The 23,569-nt window shown below is 31.1% G+C and overlaps 3 protein-coding genes across 4 annotated transcripts; 1 reads left to right on the top strand and 2 right to left on the bottom strand.

Annotated features, from left to right (window-relative positions):
* Positions 1 to 3,592: 3,592 nt before the first annotated feature.
* LOC106757182 (fasciclin-like arabinogalactan protein 12) lies at positions 3,593 to 4,722 on the top strand. The gene has a single exon (XM_014639797.2). It carries the CDS (start codon positions 3,669 to 3,671, stop codon positions 4,398 to 4,400), a length of 732 nt encoding a protein of 243 aa, XP_014495283.1. The 5' UTR covers positions 3,593 to 3,668; the 3' UTR covers positions 4,401 to 4,722.
* Positions 4,723 to 5,273: 551 nt separating this feature from the next.
* Positions 5,274 to 9,342, bottom strand: LOC106757116 (dnaJ protein P58IPK homolog). The gene is made up of 9 exons (XM_014639704.2): positions 9,087 to 9,342; positions 8,322 to 8,487; positions 7,601 to 7,802; positions 7,276 to 7,436; positions 7,091 to 7,184; positions 6,770 to 6,982; positions 6,512 to 6,592; positions 6,018 to 6,236; positions 5,274 to 5,766 (listed from the first exon to the last, which is right to left on the bottom strand). Exons 1-9 carry the CDS (start codon positions 9,214 to 9,216, stop codon positions 5,575 to 5,577), a joined length of 1,458 nt encoding a protein of 485 aa, XP_014495190.1. The 5' UTR covers positions 9,217 to 9,342; the 3' UTR covers positions 5,274 to 5,574.
* Positions 9,343 to 15,160: 5,818 nt separating this feature from the next.
* Positions 15,161 to 17,719, bottom strand: LOC106756842 (zinc finger protein JACKDAW). 2 transcript variants are annotated; one of them, XM_014639445.2, is made up of 3 exons: positions 17,368 to 17,719; positions 16,898 to 17,288; positions 15,161 to 16,560 (listed from the first exon to the last, which is right to left on the bottom strand). In XM_014639445.2, exons 1-3 carry the CDS (start codon positions 17,501 to 17,503, stop codon positions 15,594 to 15,596), a joined length of 1,494 nt encoding a protein of 497 aa, XP_014494931.1. In that variant the 5' UTR covers positions 17,504 to 17,719; the 3' UTR covers positions 15,161 to 15,593. The 2 variants fall into 2 exon arrangements, with proteins under 2 accessions (XP_014494931.1, XP_014494930.1); XM_014639444.2 differs by having other exon boundaries at positions 16,898 to 17,294; positions 17,368 to 17,718.
* Positions 17,720 to 23,569: the final 5,850 nt, after the last annotated feature.

Here is a 23,569-nt window from a genome sequence, read left to right as displayed (position 1 = left end):
TGTTTGAATCACTATTACAAATTGGTAAACCTCCAACTTTAAACTTATCAACAAGGTTTTTCATCTTGCCAATATAAATATTGCTCCATCTTCATGTCTCATTCAATGTGTTGTAAAATTCAAATTTAAGATAGATAATTCTAGATTTGGTGTGCGCACTAGTTAGACTTTGAGTTTCATCCCAAAGTTGTTTAGATGTTTCACAATGAAACAATTGTGTTGTAATGTCAATCAATATAAAATTCATCAGCCATCCTAAAATGGCTTGATCTTAGGTTTGCCCATCTTCATAATCAGGATTGATTTTGTTGTCACATTATCTACAACAATGAATTGATCAAGACATTCATAATATATAATCATCAAGTTTGCAGTCTCTAATAACTAATAATAATAGAGATTTTCATAATAGATGAGAAATATTTTTATTAGCAACGGATGATATGATTGTTATGTTTATGATTAAAAAACATTGATATCAAGATAAAAAAAATTATTGAATTGTCTTACATGAAATCATTAAACATAATCTATAATTATATTAATAAAGAGAAATAATATTTTAAAATGACGTTAATGAATAATTATAATACACAATAAAAAAATGATACTGTAAATAATTAAGATCTAAGAGTCATTGAAAATGAAAATACGTGTTGCATGAATATAATTATTGAGTTAACACGTACAATTCATGCGGTTGCACAAATAAATAATATGTAATGAATACTCTTTTTCTGCCTCCGAAAGCAATGATCTGTTTTCGTCTTTGTAATGTCTTCCTACCCTATACCAACTGCAACCTTTCACCATTAATAAATATCGTAATGCAACCAAATCAAATATAATAAATTAAAAATAGAAGAGGAAAATCAAGATTATAGATGCATTTATGAACCTAATTAAAATTATCTTTATATCTCTTGGCTATTAAAACTTTAATAATGAATTCAATGTTGAAGAGGTTGAAAATATAAAATTAATGAGTATAAGATGTCTTTAGTTTAGTAAGTGCTAGCTACATGGTAAGAGATGAGATGTACACCCAAAGTGAATCACATTATATTAACTATTCATAATTAATAATTATACATGAACTCTCATTTTTCACATATGCATAAGTTAATATAGAGTGGCAACATTCTCAAACCCCCTTTATGTACTATATAAGGTTAATTAGTATTTTTTAAGTATATTTTTTATTCTTCAAGTATTATATAAAATTGGAAATAGTAAAAACATTCCACTTTTGTCTCTATTTAAAGTTTATTCTATGTGACGTATTATTTTATTTTATTTTAAATGAAATAAAATAACATTAAATTAAATTAAAAAAAAAAAAATCTATCGAATTTCTATTTTCTTCACATTAACTTATAATAGGTCATCTTCTCCTCCACCCAGAAACCCAGGTCAACATCACCGGCGACAATGGTCATTGGCAGTGCTTCGTCAGCACTGCTTGTGCACCTCCTTCCTCATCATTCATGCGGAGCAGCTTCTTCTTTCCTCCATTTGTGGCCATCTTCTCCGTCAAACCAAAGCAACAACTCAGCCTGAACGCCTCCGACCAAAGTCACTGCCTCACGATGCGCCCAGTAACGTCCCTTGCACCGTCGATAACACTCTTATTTCCCATCTTCCCCGCACGCACTGTCTTCATCTTCACCAAATCGAGATATGGAGCAACGCCTCTTTTCCATGGCACCACACCAGTATCCCGTTGCAGCACTAATCGCGACACCGGTGACCGCCGGAGCCATTTCTTTTCTCTGTTTATGCTCCATTTCAGATCGGGAAGCACCGGAGCAACCACCCTTGCGCCTCCATCACCTTCAAGCTGGTGGTATGACCAAGGGAGGACGTTGCAGTGACCGTTCCTCTATCTCTCTAGTCATTATTCCTATTCAATATTACATAATATATTTTACATAATATTAAAAACATATTTATTCTTGAGAAAATATTTTTTTAACAATTTCTTTTACAATGGTTATGGAATAGTTTCTGTCTCTTTTAAATATAAAAATCTAATAAAATAGTGAGATATAATCCATCGTTAAAAAATTATTACTAAGTCTGATGGTTCTTATTCCTCTTTAATGACATTCTCAATCCCAACATAGTCTTCAGTTTACTTATTGTTCATTTAAATAAGGATAAGTACTAGTTACATTTTTTAGAATATTTTTCTCTAGGTTTTTATATTTTTTTTAAAAATAATTTACTTTTAGAAATTTTATTGTTTATTTATTTTATCTTTATTAAGAAATAGAAAATTTTCGATTATTTGTTAAGTGAGATAAAATAGTTAGAATTAGATTAAGAAAAATATTATCTAACATTAAAGAAGATTGATTTAAAACACATATTTTCTCACTTAAGAAGACACATTATGAAAAAAAACATTAATATATTTTTATGTTCTAATTTTATTTTTATATCTTGTAATTTATCTTTTGTCTTTATTTTTATTTATTTATCTTTTAGTATTCATTTAAATATCTGTAAAGGCTAATAAACAAATGTTGTATATACTTGAATACTACTCTGATCCCTTGGTACTTGATACTGAAACTTAAAAATGGGTAAACTTGCAAAAAATATTTAATCCAAATGAAAGGTAAGCAAAACTTTCCTTGTGTGTTAAACTTTCTATGTGTTGTATTTAACTTTAGTTTACTCAGGTTAATTATTTAGGTTCAACTATTCTCATTCGATTTCTTGATAAATGAATGAACAGAGTGCATAGTTTCACAGTTTCAATTTACACCGAAAACAGAGCATACTTGGTATGCAACACAAAAATAACATCAACTGCAAAATACCTCGAATCCAGAGAATTAATGAGATGCAGGAATTGGTTGCATAGTACAAAGAGTAATTATATTTAAAGCGTGGACGCCATTAATGATTACTGTCTCTTTCTTTCTTCTCATATCATATTAAACTCTTCCTTCTATCATAACTTGATTTGTTTTTTCCATAGCAAACAATGTCCATGAATCGTTTTCACTGTATAAATGGAAAACCCACTTCTAACTGCAATAGACTGATAACATTTTTAGTTATATGGGTATGGCAAATGAATTGAAATTTCACTAGGAACAGATGCAGCTAAGTATCACTAACTAAAGTTTTCATACCATTAACTGTGAGAAACTGTTACGGTTACCTGGAATTTAAAGTCATGTTGCATGGTGACAACCACCACAGAAAAGGAAACGGGACAACATCAAAATGACCCTCCTTAACTAACATCCACCTCATAATCACTTCTTCACAAAGCAAAAAAATTCTGTAAAGCACATTGCTTTTCTTACAAGCATCTAGCAATGCCTTATTAAGTATTTACATACCTAAACAACACCATTAGCAAGTGGTCCCTTCAACAAAACAACTTTCTCTAACAAAAATCATCACCAATAAAATGACCATTCAAAGGAAGCAAGCAATTCTCCCTCCCTGTAATATCAAGCTTTTTAGAAAGAAAATTCATTGCATGAGGGCCTCTTCCCACCTTATACTAATTGCAACCTTTCACCTAACCTTTTTACAAATGGAATCTCCATGCACCCTCTCCTTCGTGTATATATTACAACACCCATCTCTTCCTTCCACTTGTAACAAAAATCTTAGTCTTCTTCTTAGCTTTTTTCCTCACTCCAATGGCAAAGCTTTTCTATTTCCTCCTTCTTCTCTTCATCCAAACAATTTCAGCCCAAGTAGCACCGACACCAGCAGGACCCACTAACATCACCCAGGTGCTAGAGAAAGCAGGGCAATTCACAACCTTCATCAAACTTCTCAAAGCCACACAAACAGCTGACAGACTCAACTCACAGCTCAACAACTCAAACCAAGGCCTAACCTTGTTTGCACCCACTGACAATGCATTCTCAAGCCTAAAAGCAGGAACACTAAACTCCATAAACTCACAAGACCAAATGCAGTTGGTGCAGTTCCACATCCTCCCCACTCTCTACTCCATCTCACAGTTCCAAACCGCCAGCAACCCTTTACACACACAAGCCGGGAACAGCGACGACGGAGAGTACCCTCTCAACGTGACCACCTCCGGGAACCAAGTCAATCTAACAACTGGGGTGGTTGACACAACAGTGTCCAACACTATATTCAGTGATAACCAGCTCGCGGTGTATCAGGTCGATAAGGTGCTTCTTCCTATGGCACTTTTTGGCTCGGCGGCTCCGGCGGCAGCACCGGCGGAGGCTCCGGCGCCCACCAAGCCGGAGAAGAATGTCCGAGCAGGGGCAGCTGATTCTCCATCAGGGTCTTCGGACTCGTCGGCTGATGCTTCGAGTGCGGTGAGTTTGAAAAGGAAGACAGTTGAAGTTGTTACCTTTGTTTTTGCAGTTATTGCCGTTTCTTGTTTCTGAATGTAAGTCGCAGGATGCCTCATTTTTCATGTTCCTGTTTTCAATTTTTTTCCCTGGAGCAAGTTTGGGTTGATTGATGATGATGATGATGATGGAGATGCAGATCTTGTGTGGTGTTGTTGCTAAGATGTTAAAAAATTTTGGGTTCAATATAAATGATTTGTTCTTTCTTTCAAAAAGTTAATTTGGGACTTGGAGCTACTGTCTGTTTATCATTGTTAAAATGACTGCTTGTTCCTATCTCATCATACAATCCAACAAGCCAAAATCAAAAAAGTTTGTAACTTTTAATCATGGTGACAATTCTGCTATGTCTTTTAAACAACTATATCTTTCAAAGGTCATCACACTTTTTTGGAAGATGGTGAACATATCTTAGTTGTATACAATGGAAAAGTATAAAGGATTGTATTAAGATTTTCTTTAACGTTAATTTGATAAAATAGATCAATCGTAAGTAGTTTATTTTATGCCTATTAACAAAAAATCGAACATATTATTTAATCCATTTCTTCCACTAATTGAAATTTACTAAAAATCATAAATGTTTCATCTAACAATTTGTAGAGAATAATTTTTTTTATAGAAAAATTCTTTCAAAACTCAAACATCTTCATAAAAAAAATAACTTATAAAAATCTTTCAAAACTTTCATTCAAAAATAACTTCAATATTACCTAAATACTGTTATTGACTGCCTTTTGAATTATTAAATATTTTAATTTTAAAATATCCTTTGAATTTTGTATTAAATGAAATAATTAAAAAAATCCAATTTAATAAATTATACTGTTTAATAAAAAAATTAAAAATAAAAGATCTAAAATATTTAAACTGATTCAGTCCATTTAAAGAAAAATTGAAACAATTTTGTATCAATTTTAAATTTTACTAGATAACTGGAAGTTCGCAATTAAATAGATCTCAAGTAGTAGCTCAAAACTGCGAAGGTGTTAACTTGGAAGCAATTCCATGATGACTCCTCAACTAACATGCAACCCCAAACCCAACACTTCTGCATAAAGCAAAAATTTCTCCAAAGCATGTTTCATATCTTACAAGTAACTGGGGATGGCCTACGTATTGATCTCAACAACTGTTAGAAAGGGATTAGTGAAATAAAATTGCTGTGGTCCCTTCAGAATATAAAAAATATGGGGTGTGGCTTTTCCAATCAGAAGTGAAATTCAAACCCTCCAGGAAAGCCCCCTCCAAATCCACCACCAGGGAAGCCCCCCTCAAAATTAAAGGTAAACTGCTGGCCCCCACCACCAAAAGGGTTGAAACCACCGCCGCCGCCCATTCCCGTCTCTTCAAGGTCCTCCCCCCTGTCATATCTCACACGTTTGTCTTCATCGCTCAGAACCTAAAACAAATTGCAACAACAAGTTATTGCAGTCCTTTCAACACACTTGTTGGGTGAACTTGGTATAAGTCTCACCAAACTAAGAATAAGACAAAATTTAATTGATTCCAGTTAAATTTCACTAATATCAAAACGTGTGTTAAAAAGGAATGTGTTGTTAGCACTTCCCATTCAACAACGATCCGTGAGTCCCCGTTAAATACTGTGGGAGAAAGGTAAGGTAACCAAAAGATGAAAATAATAGACCTCACCTCATATGCAGCAGCAATTTCTCGGAATTTAGCTTCTGCTTCTTCTCTTTTGTCCACGTTCTTATCTGGGTGCCATTGTAAGGCAAGTTTCTTGTAGGCACGTTTTATATCAGCAGCAGAAGCAGTTTTAGAAATTCCCAAAGTCTTGTAGTGATCCTTACGTTTGCTTATCTTTAAAGCTTTCTCCGCCCTCATTACTGCTTCACGGATACTCATATCCTGAAGTTACAGACAAATCATTAAACAAACGCACACAAATATTAAGGTATTACAGTATTAGTGAATCTCATATGATGTCACGACCAAAGAACTGTCGAAACTTTAAAACTTTCAAATCACAGCAATATCAAACACTAGTAGGATTAGTATGTTTTTTGTATCATTTTCAACCAATTCAAGATTGTACACCTGTTCCTCACAAAAAGTCATCCTAACAAGTTCAAATTTATTAATGATTTTGAACATGCTATATAAGTACTATGTATATAACAAACCTGAGGAGATTTTTGAGCAGCTGATCTCATATCATCCACAGCTCCCTCCCAATCCTCTATTAAGAGCTTAGCTTCTCCTCTCTGTAAAAAATTACAAGAGCAAGGTACACCACAGTTATCTTACTGCAATCACGTACTTGTCCCATTACACAACACAACAATAAAAAAATGAAGAGACAGATTGCTAGAAGATTGTAGCAAAAAAGTACTGCTAAAATTAAAAAACAAAGCAAAAGGGCAATGGATTTCATAGCATACCTGAACAAGAGCTTCAACAAGTTCCTCATTGATCTTAAGAGCTTCACTACAACTTTCCAAGGCATCTTTTCCTCTGCCAAGCTTGACTAGCACTTTACATAAGCCAAGATGAAGATGTACATTGTGCGCAAGATGGTCAGGGTCTACAGCAAGAGCAACTTTGAATTCTTCCACTGCCACACGTAGTTTACCCTTACTCGCATTATCTTCAGCCTTTCACATAGAAATAAAAGGCAACCAACCATTCTTTAACACCCAAAAGAAAGAAAAAAGGAAAATAGACAATGTAAAAAGAAATTTCCACAATAGACAAGGCCTTACACTTTTACTCTTCTTTAGTAGATTTTTCAATCGAAAATATGCTTTTTTCAGTTCACTGTGCTCGGGATCTGAGCGAAGACCTTTTTGAAAATGCCTGAAAATATACTCACATATAAGATAGATTATATAAAAAAGATATTAGTTAGAATACCATACAAGTTTAAAAACATTTCCACAAGACACACCTCGTGGCAACATCATGATCAGCTAAATAGTAATATGCACGGCCACGTAACAACAATGCCTCTAAATTATTTTCATCTTCCTTGAGAAGAAACCCTGACTCAGCAATGGCACCCTCATAGTCTTTATCAGCTATTAACAGCTTCACTTTAAGAAGCTTAGCCTGCAAAAAATAATGCACATAGAGTTAACATTTTGGCTCCACAAACTAAATGCCAGAACAAAATCAATGCCTATTTATGCATTCACTTTAAGACTATATTGTAACTACTCAGAAACAAAAACAGAAAGTATATTTATAAAACTAAAAGAGAATGAAACTGTTACCTTAGTGCAATCTGGAGAGAAAACAAGAACAACTTTATCAATAAATTCCAAGGATTTTGAGAAGTTGCCCAAATCATAGAGGGACTGAGCTGTTTCTAGGGCACTTTGAGCCTGCAATAGTTGAGAGAGCTCCTTTTCTGCAGCTGAATCTCCAGGCTTCAACTCCAGAAACTGTTTGTAGCTCCTCTCGGATTGCTCATATCTACATTAGCCAAAAAGCACCTGAATGATATAACTTCTTAATTAGGAGTTTCAGAGACTTGGGATGAGGGGTAGATTAGAGATGGGAGGTGGGGAGAACAGACGAAAGAGTCATATGATCTTCATTTTCAGAAACAGAGTTTAAATGAAGGACCTTATTATGTCTTTGCTAACTTTAGGAAGGAATGCAGCAGAAAAAGGAGTACAGTACTGCTGTTTTTCATAATTCTTGATTGATAATAAGAAGGTTTGGGGTATACTCCCCCTCCCTCGTAACAAAAAGAAAGTGGAAAATTAAAAATAAAATTAATTTTGAACAAGTCATTAAATTAAATAAATAAAACAGTCTTAAAACCACTTTGAAATGTGCACAAAAAATAATCGAGGAAACATACTTCACTAACCAGCATTTTTTACAGTATACCCTGTCTTCGTGATAATATGAGCTTATTTAATGCGGTATTTAACAAGGGATGTTATCTAAGACGTAAATGTATCTAAGATTGCAAATGAACCACACCTGCATATCTGACGAAGAACTGAGGCTCTGAAAAGGTATGCTTTTGAAAGGTTTGGGTCTGCTTCTATTGCAGCATTTAGATCATCAAGTGCCTCAGTATAGTGTTTCACTTTTACGCTTTGCGATACCCGCTCAAACAACTCAGCAGCATTCTCAGGATTTCCATCTGATCACAACCGACAACAAAACAAAGAATGTTAAGGCAACACAATCTGTTATCAAACTTAAACATAGAACCTTTGCAAAACTTCAATCTAATATCACAGATACATTATTTAACAATCTCTATTTTCTTATGATATATCAGATTCTGTTGTTGGGTTGAAAACATCAAAGATGAATTTTCTCATCTGCACAACAAATACTTGTTAATAATCTACTTCAGTTTCTAATGTTGATACTACCCTACACTAAAAGCCCTATGAAGTTAAAGTTCTAAAATCATAATTGACAGTGGAATAACCATGCCAACGTCTATTGTTAGAATTGGTATATCTTGAAAAAAATGAGTAACTTGGTTAATAGCAGTCTTGCAAAATACATTTTTTCTTTTGCAAACCATAAGAATCTTTCATTAAAATATACTAAAAAACAGTAACAACTCAGGTGCTAAATACAGAAACTGATATCATACATAAATTTAAACTGTGGCAACAACATAACTCATGGAGAACTAGGGAAAAATGAAAAAGGAACATCAAATAAAAAAGCGCAAGAGAAAAATTCTAAAGAAATTTGAATCCATAAAAACAGATCAGGGAGTACCCGAAGCGAGAGGGTGAAGGAGAATGAGTTGGCAGACCAAAACGAAATTGAGTATGAAGATTGTGTAGAGCAATCCCCTGTAAGCAACCGAATCCATTGTCAACAACGAAAAACCTATAACATTGAACATTGTGATCTTCCTTTCCTCTTTAGTTTTTGAAATCCTTCCTTGTTTTTCACATTCGCACAGAGGACACTGTTCCAGGAATCACCACAAGCACCTTGTTATTTTATTTTTAATTTTTTGTAATTAAAACTAAAACTAAAAACTATAAAATGAAATACATGAACCAGGGTAAGGGGGTTTTTCGTAATTTTAATAATAGTTTTGAACTACAAATACACATACATGTCACGCCACGTGGTTTATCCAATGGGTGCTTCACACGTGGATTGACACGCTTCTCTTTAAGAAACTTCTTATGTCAAATGGAGACCAATAAATATGTGACACATCATTTTGTTTAGCTTCAAACTCCCTGTCATACTTTTCATTATTAAACATAGTTTTAAAAGAAATATTTAATTTTATATTATTTATATTAATATTATTCATAATAAATACATAAACTTCAGTTTTTAAATAAATAAATAATTTTAAATATACAAATTTCAACTATAGCCATTGTTATCTACATAAGAAGATTTATTTATATTAGTAGTATTTTAACATATGTATTACTCAGAATAAATATCTATTTTACTTAAATTCATTTTATGGTGAAAAAATATTTTAAAATATATAAATGTCATCATAATTAAATCTTAAAAAAATATATCAAATATATTTTAAATTTATTATAAATAATTAATATTGTAGTATATTTCATTTTCATTTATTAATTCAATATTAAAATTTGAATTACAATAAAAAATAATAAAAATGATAAATATTGCAAGATTTAAAGATTTTGTTCAAATAATATTAAAAACATAAGAGAATATATCTTATACCTCTGACAAAAGTATTTTTGAAGTTTATATATATGTATAAATATAAATTAATGATAAGATGATTTTTATAAACAATAAATAAATCACAATATTTATGATGAATGAAAATATCTGTAGTTGTTGTTTTTTTTTTTAAATACTTCTTTAGTCATAACTTTTTTATAAATTAACCTCTTATATATTTTAATTAATTTCAACATTGTTCAGAAATATATCACTTATTAAAAATAATATTGATATAAACTATCTTTCACAAATCTGTAATATATTTTATATTTTTAGAGGTATTGCTTATATTGAATTTAATTTATATAAAATAAGCTTTTATTTTCAGTACAGAGAATAAAATACTAATTTCTTAAATTAAACTATTAAAAACCTCCATATGTATAAATAAATATTACAGTGGGAAATATTATGAGTTTTGTTTTTCTAGAAACCAACTGAAAGTGGTTTTGTATCAATAAAAAAATGCATTAAAGAGAACAATCAATTTAAAATATTGGGCCAGACCATTGATTCAAAACCACATTGGGCCACCAAAAACTCTAAAAGGTTTTGTCCTCTCTTAAAGATTCTTATAACTACTTAATGCAGTATATTATAAATGCAAAGGGACGTACCAATCATAATTATATAAATAAAATGCATATTTTTAAATAAAATATATTATTATGTAATTGTAATTTTAAATTTTAAAAAAATATATTTTATTAATTAAACTAGCTGAATTAGTTTTTAAGTTAAAATTTCATAAAATAATTTTGATTAAAATAGCTTTTTAAACATATTTGTGTTAGACTTAATTACAAGACAATTAAATAAATTAATAGTTAACTTAATAACTTTAATACAAATACTTTAAATAAAATTTAATCATTTATATGAATAATAGTTCTCATAATTTCTGGTTCTTATAATTCATATTCTTTCTTTACTAAACAATTTCTACCGTACAAACTTCTATTAAACGGTTTTATAAATAATTTAAAAATGTATTTGAATAGAATTTTGAGTATTGTATAGAATATTGAGATACTATTTTCATGGTTCTCAAAAATTTTCATTTGTAGCATTTCACAATTGCTTTCAAAAAGGGTTTAAATGAATAGTAATGTAAGAATCAAAATTAATTAATAAATTGAATTTTGCTGCTAAAGCATCGCCGGTTTCCCAAGTGATTTGATGGTTTGGGCTATTGTCCCTCAGCTACGAGTCCTTGGTTCGAGACTAGCAAAGAGAGAAGAAGAGAGGAAAAAGAAGAGAAAATGAGGTATTTCAAAATACCTCTCTTTTTATCATGACATGCTATTTTATTAAATAATTTTCAATTCATTTATTACTTTTACTCCAAAATAAATAATTATGTTAATATAATATGATTTTAATTTCATTTAATGAAGATAATGGAGAAGTGTTAACGTCACTAGAAGGATTTGATATAATTTTTGACCAATCATATATTGACACGTAATGAATGTTTAAATATTGTCAAAAAAATGTTGTCTAAATATCATTATCCTATATTTTGTAATATTTTTGAATCTAGTATATTAATTTGATTTATATGTTGTCATGCTTTTAGATTTAATAGACCGATATAATATTATTTTGTGAAATCATATATATGTGATTGTTTTTTTAAGAATTGTCTTTAGAGAAAATTATTTGTGGTTAAAGATATTAACATATGAATAGTTATTATATAATATATTAGAATATTAATTTTTTAAATTATTATATAATACAATTAATTATTAATTTTTTCAGTATGGTTATAAAACAATTTTAAATAAAACTGATTATTAAAAAATGATTATAAAATTTATAGAAAGTAATTCATTAATATTTTTTGGAATTTCAAATTTTTTAAAAAAATAATTTAAATTATTTTTAGCTGTTTTAAACCTTTTAATAACCATTAAACTATAATAAAATAAGATATATTTTCTTGTTGGTAGTATTCATCAGGAAAAAAGAAAAACAATTAATCTAGTGCAATCAAATGACAAATGACATAGGCATACAGAGAAGTGTCTGTAAAAATTGTTTACTTTTTATAGATTGTAGAACACCAAATGACACCTTCATCAGGGAATAATAAAAATAAAAGCCTATTTTATTTTGTTAAAAGAGGAATTTTTCATCTTTGAAAAGACAGTAATTGTCTAGGACCAACCTTCTTTAAATTAGTCTAAGTTAACAAATATATATATATATATATATATATATATATATATTCATTCATTCATTCATTCGCAAAGGTTTTTCATTCTATTGTAAATTTTCACTAAATTAAAACCTTATAATATGGTTGATACTGAAATATAGAATAAAATTTGTCTTCTTCTATTTTATAGTCGAAAACCTAACAGAAAACAGTACTAATAGTTATTCTGGGATTTTTTTTTTTTTTTACATACATGGGTTAAGTGCGTGTGGATGGTTTCCAAACATCTGAACTGGTCTAGGCACATTTAGGTAGTTTTTTTTTTTTTTTAAAGATTGATTCGAGAGAAATAGAGTGAAGAAATTTGGATGGATTTAAAGATGAAGTTTGTGTTATTTCTTTTTAAAGAGATTTGAAGGTGAAAGTGTAAATTTAAAAATAAAGTTGGTGAGAGATTTGATCATATGTAATAGATTAAAAAAGTTTTAATAAATTGAAACATGAAATTACCTAATTATTCTTGATGTTAAAAGTAATAAAATGATATAGAATTATTTTCGATATTTTTAATGAATAAGATTTTTTTAAAAATTATTAAATGAAATAAATAAATAATACAATATGTTTGTATAACTAAATGTTTTGATTTTCAATATTAAAACTCAAAATAATTAAAGATATTTTTATCATACAATTAGTAAAGTCAATTTAAAATATGACAAATATTAAAAAATACATAGAATATGATCTATGATCAATCAAAGTGAACCTCATTCATTTATATAAGTTTGTAACTTATTCTAACGATATTATGTCGACATTCTCATAATACGTCTTGTATGGAATGAATGTGAATAAAAGAAGTTATATCATTGTCTGAAGAAGTTGTCATTTGAAATGTCTATGCTTGTTAATAACTTAGAAATTTGCACTCCAATGTATTGAGATGAAGGAATTCCAAGAATTAGATTGTATCTCTCATTAAGGATGGTAATTTGACGTCAATAGTTATATCTCGACGGTCAACAATGACAAACATTCATCTTTCAAGATCATTTGCATCCTCTTATAAGTTTCTTATTAAAAATAACACTCTTTGACATATGATATTACTGAAAATAAAGCAAGGTTATTTATGTAAAATCACCTATTTCACTCTCGAATCTCCTTGTTCAAGCAATATTGCATAAGAGCATGAATGCTGCAATTTTGCTCTTCCCATCACTTTTTAATCTTTACGGAAGAATACAAATTAGATTCCAAATCAATGCTTGCTATTATCTTTGAATACTAAACTCATGCAAAAGAAAACAATTTGTATGTGTTCTTTTGTAAAGAATAATTTGAGGGAGATAATTGATGGATATATAAGTGAATTTGAAAGTAAAATTTGTGTTGTTTTTTTTTTTTAACAAAATTTGGAGGTAAAAGTGAGGGAATTTGAAAATAATGTTTATGGAATTTTGTGAGTGATTTAATTGATGTAACAAATTCAAAATAAGTTTTAATAGATAGAAAAGTAAGATTATTAAATTACTTTTTATGTTAAAAATAATATAAATAATATTTAAATGAATTAGAATTATTTTATAAATTTTTTTAATAAATAAAATCTTAGAAAATTATTAATTAAAATTCTAAGCATCATCAATAATTGACATGTGGTTAGACCACCAAAATGATATCATCTTTCATCTAATAATGATATTTTAACAAATTTTTTTTTTATGATTTTTGACAAAAATCATGTGTCACTATTTTATTGGTTCGTATATTTGAAACGGATCAATAAAAAACTGTCAAATAAACTATTATAAAAAAGCTGTAAAAAAAAGTTTTTAAAAATACATTCTCTTAATATTAATTAAAATAAAAAATAAATATTTTCTTATAAAGTATTTTTAACTTTTGACATAATTATACAATTAGAACTTAAAAGAGGATGGATAAACTAACCTTTTCGAATAGGATCACCGCCACACGTTCTTCGCTTAGCCACTAAACTCCACCTTACGTCCTCCACCACTTCATATAAGACAAAACAAAAAAGTGAAAAAATATAACAGATTCCATGCTTAAGAGAATCGATTTCCAACATATAACATTTCCATAGAATCAGTTCCAACTTCTTCCAAAATCGATTCCGCCTCTTTCACGAGTCAATTCCAACACAATCCACAATGGATTTCAATACTTAAACGCGAATCTTGTATTAAAACAAAATATTTTTGTAAACCAGAATGTTCACCTACGAATCTTTATGCATATAATCGAATAAAAATATGAAATAATGTCACTATTCATCTCTCGCCTTCAAATACCATAAAATGAACTCGATCTCACAACCGCCCTTCCTAATTAGTTTTTACAATAAATAATTATAAAAGAACACGACAAAGTTTCCATAAATGCAGAGAAGCAAGTAGCAACCACATAGACTGTCTTTTAATTCAGTATGCCACCAAATTAAGAAGTTTGACCTGAAAGCTACAGTGGCAATGAAACATAGCCTTTAATTCAATAAATACGTAAACTTATTTGACGAAAATCAAACAAAACTTTCACCTCTAGCTAGAGATTTGGTCATTATAACTAGGGTCTATGAAAAAGCTAGCCTATGGCATCTAGATTCTGGCTATCTCAAACTACTACTAGGCAGCACTTGATATATATATCTACCAAATAAAAAACGTCAAAATGCTCATCTTCCTCGTGAACTTTCCTTAATCATCATCATTATAATATTATGATTACTACTATAAAAAATCACGTATCCGACGTGTAAAGTTGGCTAGACTTATTCATTGTTGTAATAATTTCAATGAACAAGCTGTTCAACCTTCTCATGAGTTATGTAAAATCGGAAGTAATAATTTTGTTTTTCTCGTTAACCCACGCCCATGTAGGGTTGTTCAGGAACCAAAATTCGACTGAAGGTCAACAGTAATAGTTGTACTAACAAATACTGATTCAGTTCTAGTATTTTTTAATCATTTTTCTACATTGCTACTTTGGAATTCTTGATATTTTTGTAGCTGTTTTATCATTACTTTATATCTTCCGCTTCTCTCGAGGAAGAGAGAAGCCAAAAACGATAACAAGGTTAAGACAGAAGACAAACCAACAACAACAACTACTACTTAGAGAACAGGCACTGCTAGGGGAACTCGCTGTTCCTTCTTTCATCTCAAACATGCAGTGGGTCCCTACTACCCTCAGAACCGCTGACAATACACAGAACCATATCTGATCACAAAATCGCTCTAAACTGGTCTTAAGCTTCACCAACAATTCCCAATAATTTTCTGTTACTTTCCACTGTACTGCAACAACATGAATTGGGACCACTAGATATGTCATATGAGTTATAGTCAGAAAGGACTTCATTGATGGCCTGCAATGAATTGGTTCAGACCCATTGATGAGCCTAAGGAAGCAAACTTGGCAAGCTCTTCGGGTAGAAATGGATGTCCACCTCCATTTCTGTTCATGCCAAGAAAATCTCTTGTCAAGTTATGTTCCACTGTGTTTGAGCCTGGATGGAGGTTTATCTGAGTTGGTTCCACATTGTTTTGCATCAGAAACTGATCAAAACTGTTTGATGGATGTGTCAATGAGCTAAAGTTCGAAGAACTACCCAACATAGTTGCACTACTGCTTGTTCCATTGAAATTTTCCTGTCGGTTCATGTTGTGAAAGACTTGGTTAAGTTGGTCACCGGTTTGGTTTGCATTTCTATTATTGAGACTGGTACTTTGGGTGGAAGATGAGCTCATCACTCCAAAACTGCCACTGAAAATTGAAGGGTTGGTGCTTCTGGTGGAACCCATTTGTGCTGCCTTCTGCAAAAGGGCAGTGGCTGACATTGGGGAAGCTGAGATTGAATTCTTGTTTTGACTTTCAGAATAAATTGTTGCCAAATCTGAAGCTCCACCTTCTCCCTTTGAATTGGAGGCAGGCATTCTAAAATTTGAGAATACTGAAGAAGAATCAATCAAGGCATTATTAGCTTGTGCCATTTGCACAACCTCAGGCAAACCTGAGGAACTTGATGATGGAACATCAAGTGGGTTATTAATGTGATGTCCCTGATTCAACCACAGTGACAAGTTTGGTCTTTGTTGGTCTGCACCCATTCCCATTAAACGAAACCCATGTGGACCAAAGTGTGGAACACTCTGCATTCCCTGACCAGTGATTAATTCACATGACGACAAACCAGCTTGTGTATTCATCACACTTGCATCTTCGCTCTTGAAATTTAGACTACTGGTAGTAACTGAGGAAAGTCTCGAGCTCTCTTCGGCTAAGGCATCACAGAAAGCCCTGTGAGTAATAAAGCTGTCCTTCCTGAGAAAAGTTCAGTGAAATTCCCCATTAATTATGTAATCATTTAAACCATACACTTACACAATAATCACTCATTAAATCTCAAACCAAAAAGCCTTACACATCCCAAAAAAGCACACACCAGAGATTGTAAATACAAACATAAAAATAGAGTTATACTACTAATTAATAAACGAGAACATAGGTAGATTTTTGCGTGACTTTGCAACTGGGAATTAATTTATGTCTACTTCGTGTTGTGACAATGAAAAAAATTTCATTTTTCACGCGACACAATCATATGAATCAAATCAACGTGCGACTATTCATTCGGAAGTTGCATGAATCAGTTAATTACCTGGAGAAGAGGGTGCCACAGTCGCATTTATACTCTCGGGTGCCACAGGTTTTGGTGTGAGCTTTCCAATCAGATTGAACTGCGTACTTTTTGGAGCACTTCTCACACTTCCACTTCTTCTCACCGTGTTTTCTGCTATAATGCTTTTTTATTCCGGTGAGGTCTCCGAGAGCCCTGGAGGCATGGTGGTGGACACATGTCTTCTCTGGACAGATATATACCTTCTTCCGAACCTCTTTGTTTGACCTCTGTCGTAGCTTCCATGGAAGGTTGTGACCCCTCCTATGAAGCTGAAGGTTCTGGTCCCTCTGGAACCCTTTGTTGCATATTTCACAGATGAAACGGTTCGTGGCCATGAGAGTTTTCGGTGAAAGAGCAATAACCTCAGCATCTGGATCTGCATAATCAAGTCCAAATTAAAAATAAATTAAAACCAATTTATTTGATAGGAATTAGTGGTTTTAGATTACCTGGTGTTCCTGGTAGATTTCTCTTCTTCTTGGTGGGTGGAGGAGGATGATTAGGGTTAGGGTTTGTGTTTTGTTCATTGGGAAGCCCTGGGAGAGTACTGGAAAGTGAAAAGGGCTCACTGGGTATCATTTGCATATTGGTAAAAGGGGAGCAGTGAAGCTATATTGTGGAGTGGTTTGCTTTCTAGCAAAGTAGAAGCAAACAGCTAACTTTCATAGGTTTCAGACAGTACAAGCAAGAAAACAAGAGATGTTATAGAATAGCCAAAGCCAAGAAATATAATATAAGTTTTTTTTGGAGGTTACCACCATATTCTGTAAGAGGGAGTGGTTGGCTTCATGTGATTATTCTGCCCAAGGACAAGAAAAACCCATAGACGAAACTTGAATCGGATAAAATATATTTAACCCCCCAAAAAATATAACATATATGCACACACTTGTGTAAGAGCTTCTAACTCGTGTCTGCACCCTTGTTTTTTATTTCTTTAACATTTGAACGATATAACAAAGACCATGACATTATGATATAATAATATATATACATATAACGAGAGTGTTATACTATTGTTTATACATATTTTGTATCAGTTTTCTCTTTACAACTCCTTTTGTCATACTCTTCTCTCACGTTACCTACTTGTTTTGTATAAAAAAATGTTTCTTAATTAGTAGTATTTCTATTAATTATACTTCATTCGATAAAGTTATACATATAATATGTGAGCTACACATATCTTATGACATACCCAAAATCTTTACTCTGAAAGAAAGTTATACATACATATATATATATATACATACATACATATATATATATATATATATATATATATATATATATATATATATATATATATATATCGGCTCTGTGTCTGACGTCACCCTCCCTTCCTCTCTCTCCTTTCACTTGCTGTTTACTGTCTTTGGTTTTACGCGTACCCTCTTGCTTAATAACTCATTTACTGGCATTCTGAAAGTGACACGGTCATAAATTTGAATGGGCCACCACATAATTCCACACTCTTTCAGCCACAGTACACAAAACAGACCAGAACTTTCTCAGAACAGAGATACAACCTCATGCACATTCGTAGAAGAATGTGTGTATTCATCTGTTGGAGAGAGTGAGTTGCATTTCCTCTGCATTATAGGCATAGCAAATAAAAAGAATGATGTATAACATTCCTTGCGAAGATAAAGTGAAATAAATAAAAAGCGAAAAACATGAAAAATATAATTAATCTAATTAAAGCATGTGTGGTAACATATATTTAAGCACAATCTCCTTAAAAAGAAAAACCGAAAGGTTTAAAGCTGCCAGTTTACCTCCTTTGGTAAAAGTGAACAATACTTTTATATACAAAGGTTGACTCTCTGGTAGCTAAATAGTGTTATTAATAATACGTATGAAAATGATTGTGTTGTTGTGCACGTGACATGGGAGAAATGAAGGTTAAAATGAGAAAAGTTACTTACCTTTATAAGAGGCTTTAGTTGGTAGTGAATGATTAAGCCATAATTAGAGTGAGAGTACAGTTTTAGCATGCGAGAGACTGTTGTAACAGAGAGGTCAGAGAAAGATTTGTACAGAAAGAAAGAGAAAAGGGTGCATGTGTGTTGTGGGGTCAATAATACAGTAGTCTACGATGTAATGTAGTGTGGGACAGTGTTTGAGGTTCTCTTTTTCCGATGCAAGTTGATAGGACCGTCCGTGATACTCTGTCACTGCGTAGTCATTGTGAGGGCTCAAGAAAACTGAACCATGGGTCCCCGCTGCACCGTCCATCATCCCAAAAAGTATCACTCCTACGTCCATAATTTTCCACTACAATCTTTTTTACTATTCTTATTTTTACACCTTAATTTATATACCCTAATATTACAGTATATAAATTTTTACACATTTTTTACTATTAAAACACAAATTAATAGCCATATGACTAAATTATATAGCAAAAAAAATTAATATTTAAACATATAATTTTCACTGTGTAAAAAAAAATATATTAATTATTGTATTATTTATTTATTATATATTTTTTTTAATTTCGGTATTTATAATAAATTTTATAAAATAAATGTAACTCGTATAAATATCATCTTATATTACTTAAGAATAATTTAATAATTTTAATTTTTTATCTATTCAACTCAAATCTATATTTTCAAAAGAAAATATTAGTTCATTTATTCCAAATTTTTTTTTCTTGTCAAAGATGATATTTTTTGTGTTAGTTCTTTCTTATGTTGTTAGAAGTCTAATATCGACTAGAGATAAAGCTAATTAATATAATATATAAATGGATGCAAATCTCACCTTACAAGCTGACTTTGTAAAATTGAATTAGATTTAAAATCCATGTTATCAAAGCCATCATTAACACTCTGTTCCTTTGAAGAGAAAAAACTGTTCACGACGATATGAGAAGATGAATTTGCGAGATGGGGTTTGTTCTTTTGCGTTGATTTACGCTGATTTGCAAAGAAAAGAATCAGCTGATTTGCATAATATCACTGTTGAACCCATCTCACTAATTTGAGAGGATATGCGCTGATTTAGTATAAAATGACTCATGTGCCCCTGTACGAAAAATTAAATTCCAACGAAAGGACTGTGTTGATGATGCACGGGAGGAGGAAGACTGTCGCGTGCATGGGAGGACCAAGAACGAAGTTGATGCACGGGAGGAGGAAGACAGTCGTGCACGGTGTTCATGATGATGACGGAGTGGAGGCACATGAGGAAGAATGAAGAGGTGAAGAAGCACGTTATCCAGTTCGAATAAGAGGGTATCCGGTTCCACCACAGTGAAAGACTTACAAAGGAGGCTTATCCGGATACAAGATTTGCGTATCCGGATCCAGCTTCTCAAATATTTTCATTTGCAAACGTATCCGGATCCAGACTTGACGTATCTGGATCCACCTTATCAAATATTTTCAATTACAAACCAATATTACATTTAAAAATAATGTCTTTTTACTCTTTTATAATTTTTATAATATTTAAAAATTACTCTTAATTATTATTAATTAATTTCCTCTCTTTAATAACATTTATACATTTAAATATAACATTCAAAAATAATATTTTATATTACTTTAATAACTAGGGGTATTTTGGTAATATTCAATTTTTACCAATTAAACTAATTTTAAAAATCTGTCACATCAATCAAATCGTACACTAATTCTCACAAACTTTACCCTCAAATCCACTCTCAATTACCCACAAATCTATTAAAAAAAAACAACAATAAAATTATCCTCAAATCCACTCAAATCTATTCAAATCATCTCCCTCAAATCATCTCCCACAAATTCATCCAAAAGAACACATCCTAAAATTTATCCTAATATGGACATATTATTTCACCTCCTATAATAAGTTCACTGAATATTTAAATACAAGAGGCTGCATTGAGTAATCACCTTGGATTGGTAAATATTAAATGCAATTCCTTTTAAATTATTATTTTTTTCATTTACCTCTTTCTAAATATTTGCAGGAGAAATTGTAGAATAGTACGTTGAAGGACATGACATTAATATTTTGCTTATAATCAAGGTTGCGTCAAAACAATTTGGAGTCTAAGAAAAAAATAAATCGAACGAACCTAAACTAATTCATTTAATTCTATAATTAAATATATTTTGCTCCTTTAGCTTTTCATCCTCAAACTTAAAAGAAAAATAACTAGTTTTTTTTTCTTTTTAAATAAGTTGGGTTAGGTGAGTCAACTCTTGATTTATTACGTGTCTAAGTTGGGTTGGGTAAAAATATATTTTTAAATATAAACTGAAATAAATATAATATATGTAGATTGACGCATGAATTTTAAATCTTTGAATCGAAACTCCTAAAACTAAGTACGAGTATAAATTTGTACCATCTATATAGTGACTTAAATTTTTTAAAAAGTGACACGAAACATGTTTGAGAATATGCTCGAATTGTTTGGTCACCTTGACGGCGACGTTACATTATAAAGTTTAGCTAGCTTCCCTGGTCACTGTACGTGTTTGTGAACGATTTTAAATATGATTAAGAATTAGAAATTAAAAAAATATATATATGAATTATTGTAATATGTGTGTGTAAGAACTCCTTTGAATCACGTTTGAAGATGAACTTAATCAAGAACTTGGGGATTATAAGAGTGATGAGACATCTTAACTAACAGTCACTGATATAACTTGATCAACACCAAACCAAGATATTACGTGATGATCATAATCATCCCATGTGGCTTTGTGGATTCTTATTTTCCTTTACTTTTTTCTCTTTCTGATTTTTATGATCATGTGCAATTGATTGTAATTCAACCATATATGTTAAGAATAACGATATTTGATAACATTTTTTTACAATATTTTAATATCATTTACGTGTCATTCGTGTCATTCTGTAATTCTATAATTCATCATAACAATTATTATGGACCAATCACGTAATGATATATAAATAATGTTAAATATTGTAAAAAATATTGTCAAAGTATTATTATTCATATTCTAAATCTCCATCGTTACTTCATTTTTAATAATTATCATGCATTTTTTCTATAACAAAAAACTCACAAGAAATTAACAGAGGAAGATCAATAAAAGTTAGTTTAATTAATTAAATCATTTATATTATAATACTTAATTTTTAATTTTAACGTATGGTTTGAAATTGTCCGAGGAGTTCATATATATATGGTTCACTTTGAATGTTTGTTAAAGCAAAGTTTAAAATGTAATTATATCTCTCTCTCTCGTCGGTTCCTTATAATGAATAGTCTCTCTCAATTTCCAACAACCCTAGCTAGCTACATATGTAATGTCTCATATATATGAACAACTTTTTGCATCACAAGTAACAGCATTGACCTCCTCAACTCAAGTAATCACTGCCACTATTGTTAGTTAATATCATCCAAAAGACTTATAATGTTCTTCTATAAATGATTATTTATAATGTAGCAGCATCCTCGTCAACTTGGTCCTTACTTGTATATATAGATTAGTTCACTTTTATACAAGGAACATTTACCATATACAAGGATCAATGCAAAGGAAAAAGTTGAGAAAAAATAATAGTGAACTCAATGCAAGGAAGAATAAAAGGTGTTGAGAATTCAATTTGTGAATTTAAGTTTCATATTTGGTAGAAATTAGAAAGTGAAATAATATATAAAGACAAAGACTCATTAACCAATTGCATTAAAATTTTAGATAGAGAGTGTTCCGGTGTGAGGTCGAGTCACCTAATCCATTCACAATTTCTTCTCTCCACTGATCGTCCAGTCCATCCTTCTGAGTTTATTTGGGAATCAGAATGCAGTATTAAATGAACCTACTTATATATAAGATTGGCCATGGGTCTGAGATTATCGAAACCTTAATCAAGACCCAATCACAGTCCAATAACCTTTAATTCCATCTTACCTTAATCAAGTTCATCTTCTCTTAACCCTTGTCGTCATCCTTCCAGCCTGATCGTCCGTCCCATTACACTTACAGAGACCGTCCGTCCGGACCATCCAGAAGTTTCCAGTACATTCACAATAAATTGCATCATCATCATCAACTCGATTTGGGGTATTTTCATAAATGATATAAGATATATAATAAAGAAAATTAGTGTATGTTCAACTCGTTTGGCAACATAATATATATACTCAAAAAGTGAATAACCTTGGTCGGCGAGACTAGAGCTACATCACACTCAATGATCTCGCGATAATTTTATATAGTTACATGGAAAATGAAAGAGAGAGAGAAGAGATAAGATAATTAGTTATTTAATTAATTAATTAAAATGAAGATGTAATTTAGTTGTCTCTTTAATTATACTATATATATTATTAGCCAGTTGAACAACTTTTGGCTTGACGTATTTGGAGCTAGCTTACGATAAAATCCATATTATATTGTATGTTTCCTCATCTCAATGTATAATCGGTATCCTATGCCACAAACATAATACAGATTCAAAACCCAATGTCAAAATATGAATAATTGTATAATTAAAATAGAATTTTCGAATGCAAAAAATCTCTGGTAGGAGACATAAAAACATATTATATCCGACCAGATAACGACGTAAGGAGCAGCCCTCTGTTTATTTTCTCTGCAATCTACACAATTCCATGCTTAATTCTTTTTAATTAAATTATAATAATATTTCCCTCAAATCTATGCTTAATTAATT

This window comes from Vigna radiata, chromosome 3 (assembly GCF_000741045.1).
Source record: "Vigna radiata var. radiata cultivar VC1973A chromosome 3, Vradiata_ver6, whole genome shotgun sequence".
NCBI lineage: Eukaryota > Viridiplantae > Streptophyta > Magnoliopsida > Fabales > Fabaceae > Vigna > Vigna radiata.
Note: the sequence above shows the minus strand (reverse complement) of the source record. Positions and strands in the feature narration are given on the sequence as shown.

Excerpts from the sequence above, each read along its gene's own strand:
- LOC106757182 (XM_014639797.2), top strand. The coding sequence starts at position 3,669 with ATGGCAAAGCTTTTCTATTTCCTCCTTCTTCTCTTCATCCAAACAATT.
- LOC106757116 (XM_014639704.2), bottom strand. The coding sequence starts at position 9,216 with ATGTTCAATGTTATAGGTTTTTCGTTGTTGACAATGGATTCGGTTGCT. Across the intron at positions 8,488-9,086 it reads CCTTCACCCTCTCGCTTCGG|ATGGAAATCCTGAGAATGCT; the intron begins GTACTCCCTGAT and ends GGTTGTGATCAG. Across the intron at positions 5,767-6,017 it reads AAATTGCTGCTGCATATGAG|GTTCTGAGCGATGAAGACAA; the intron begins GTGAGGTCTATT and ends AATTTGTTTTAG.
- LOC106756842 (XM_014639444.2), bottom strand. The coding sequence starts at position 17,503 with ATGCAAATGATACCCAGTGAGCCCTTTTCACTTTCCAGTACTCTCCCA. Across the intron at positions 17,295-17,367 it reads AAATCTACCAGGAACACCAG|ATCCAGATGCTGAGGTTATT; the intron begins GTAATCTAAAAC and ends TTGATTATGCAG. Across the intron at positions 16,561-16,897 it reads TGTGGCACCCTCTTCTCCAG|GAAGGACAGCTTTATTACTC; the intron begins GTAATTAACTGA and ends AACTTTTCTCAG.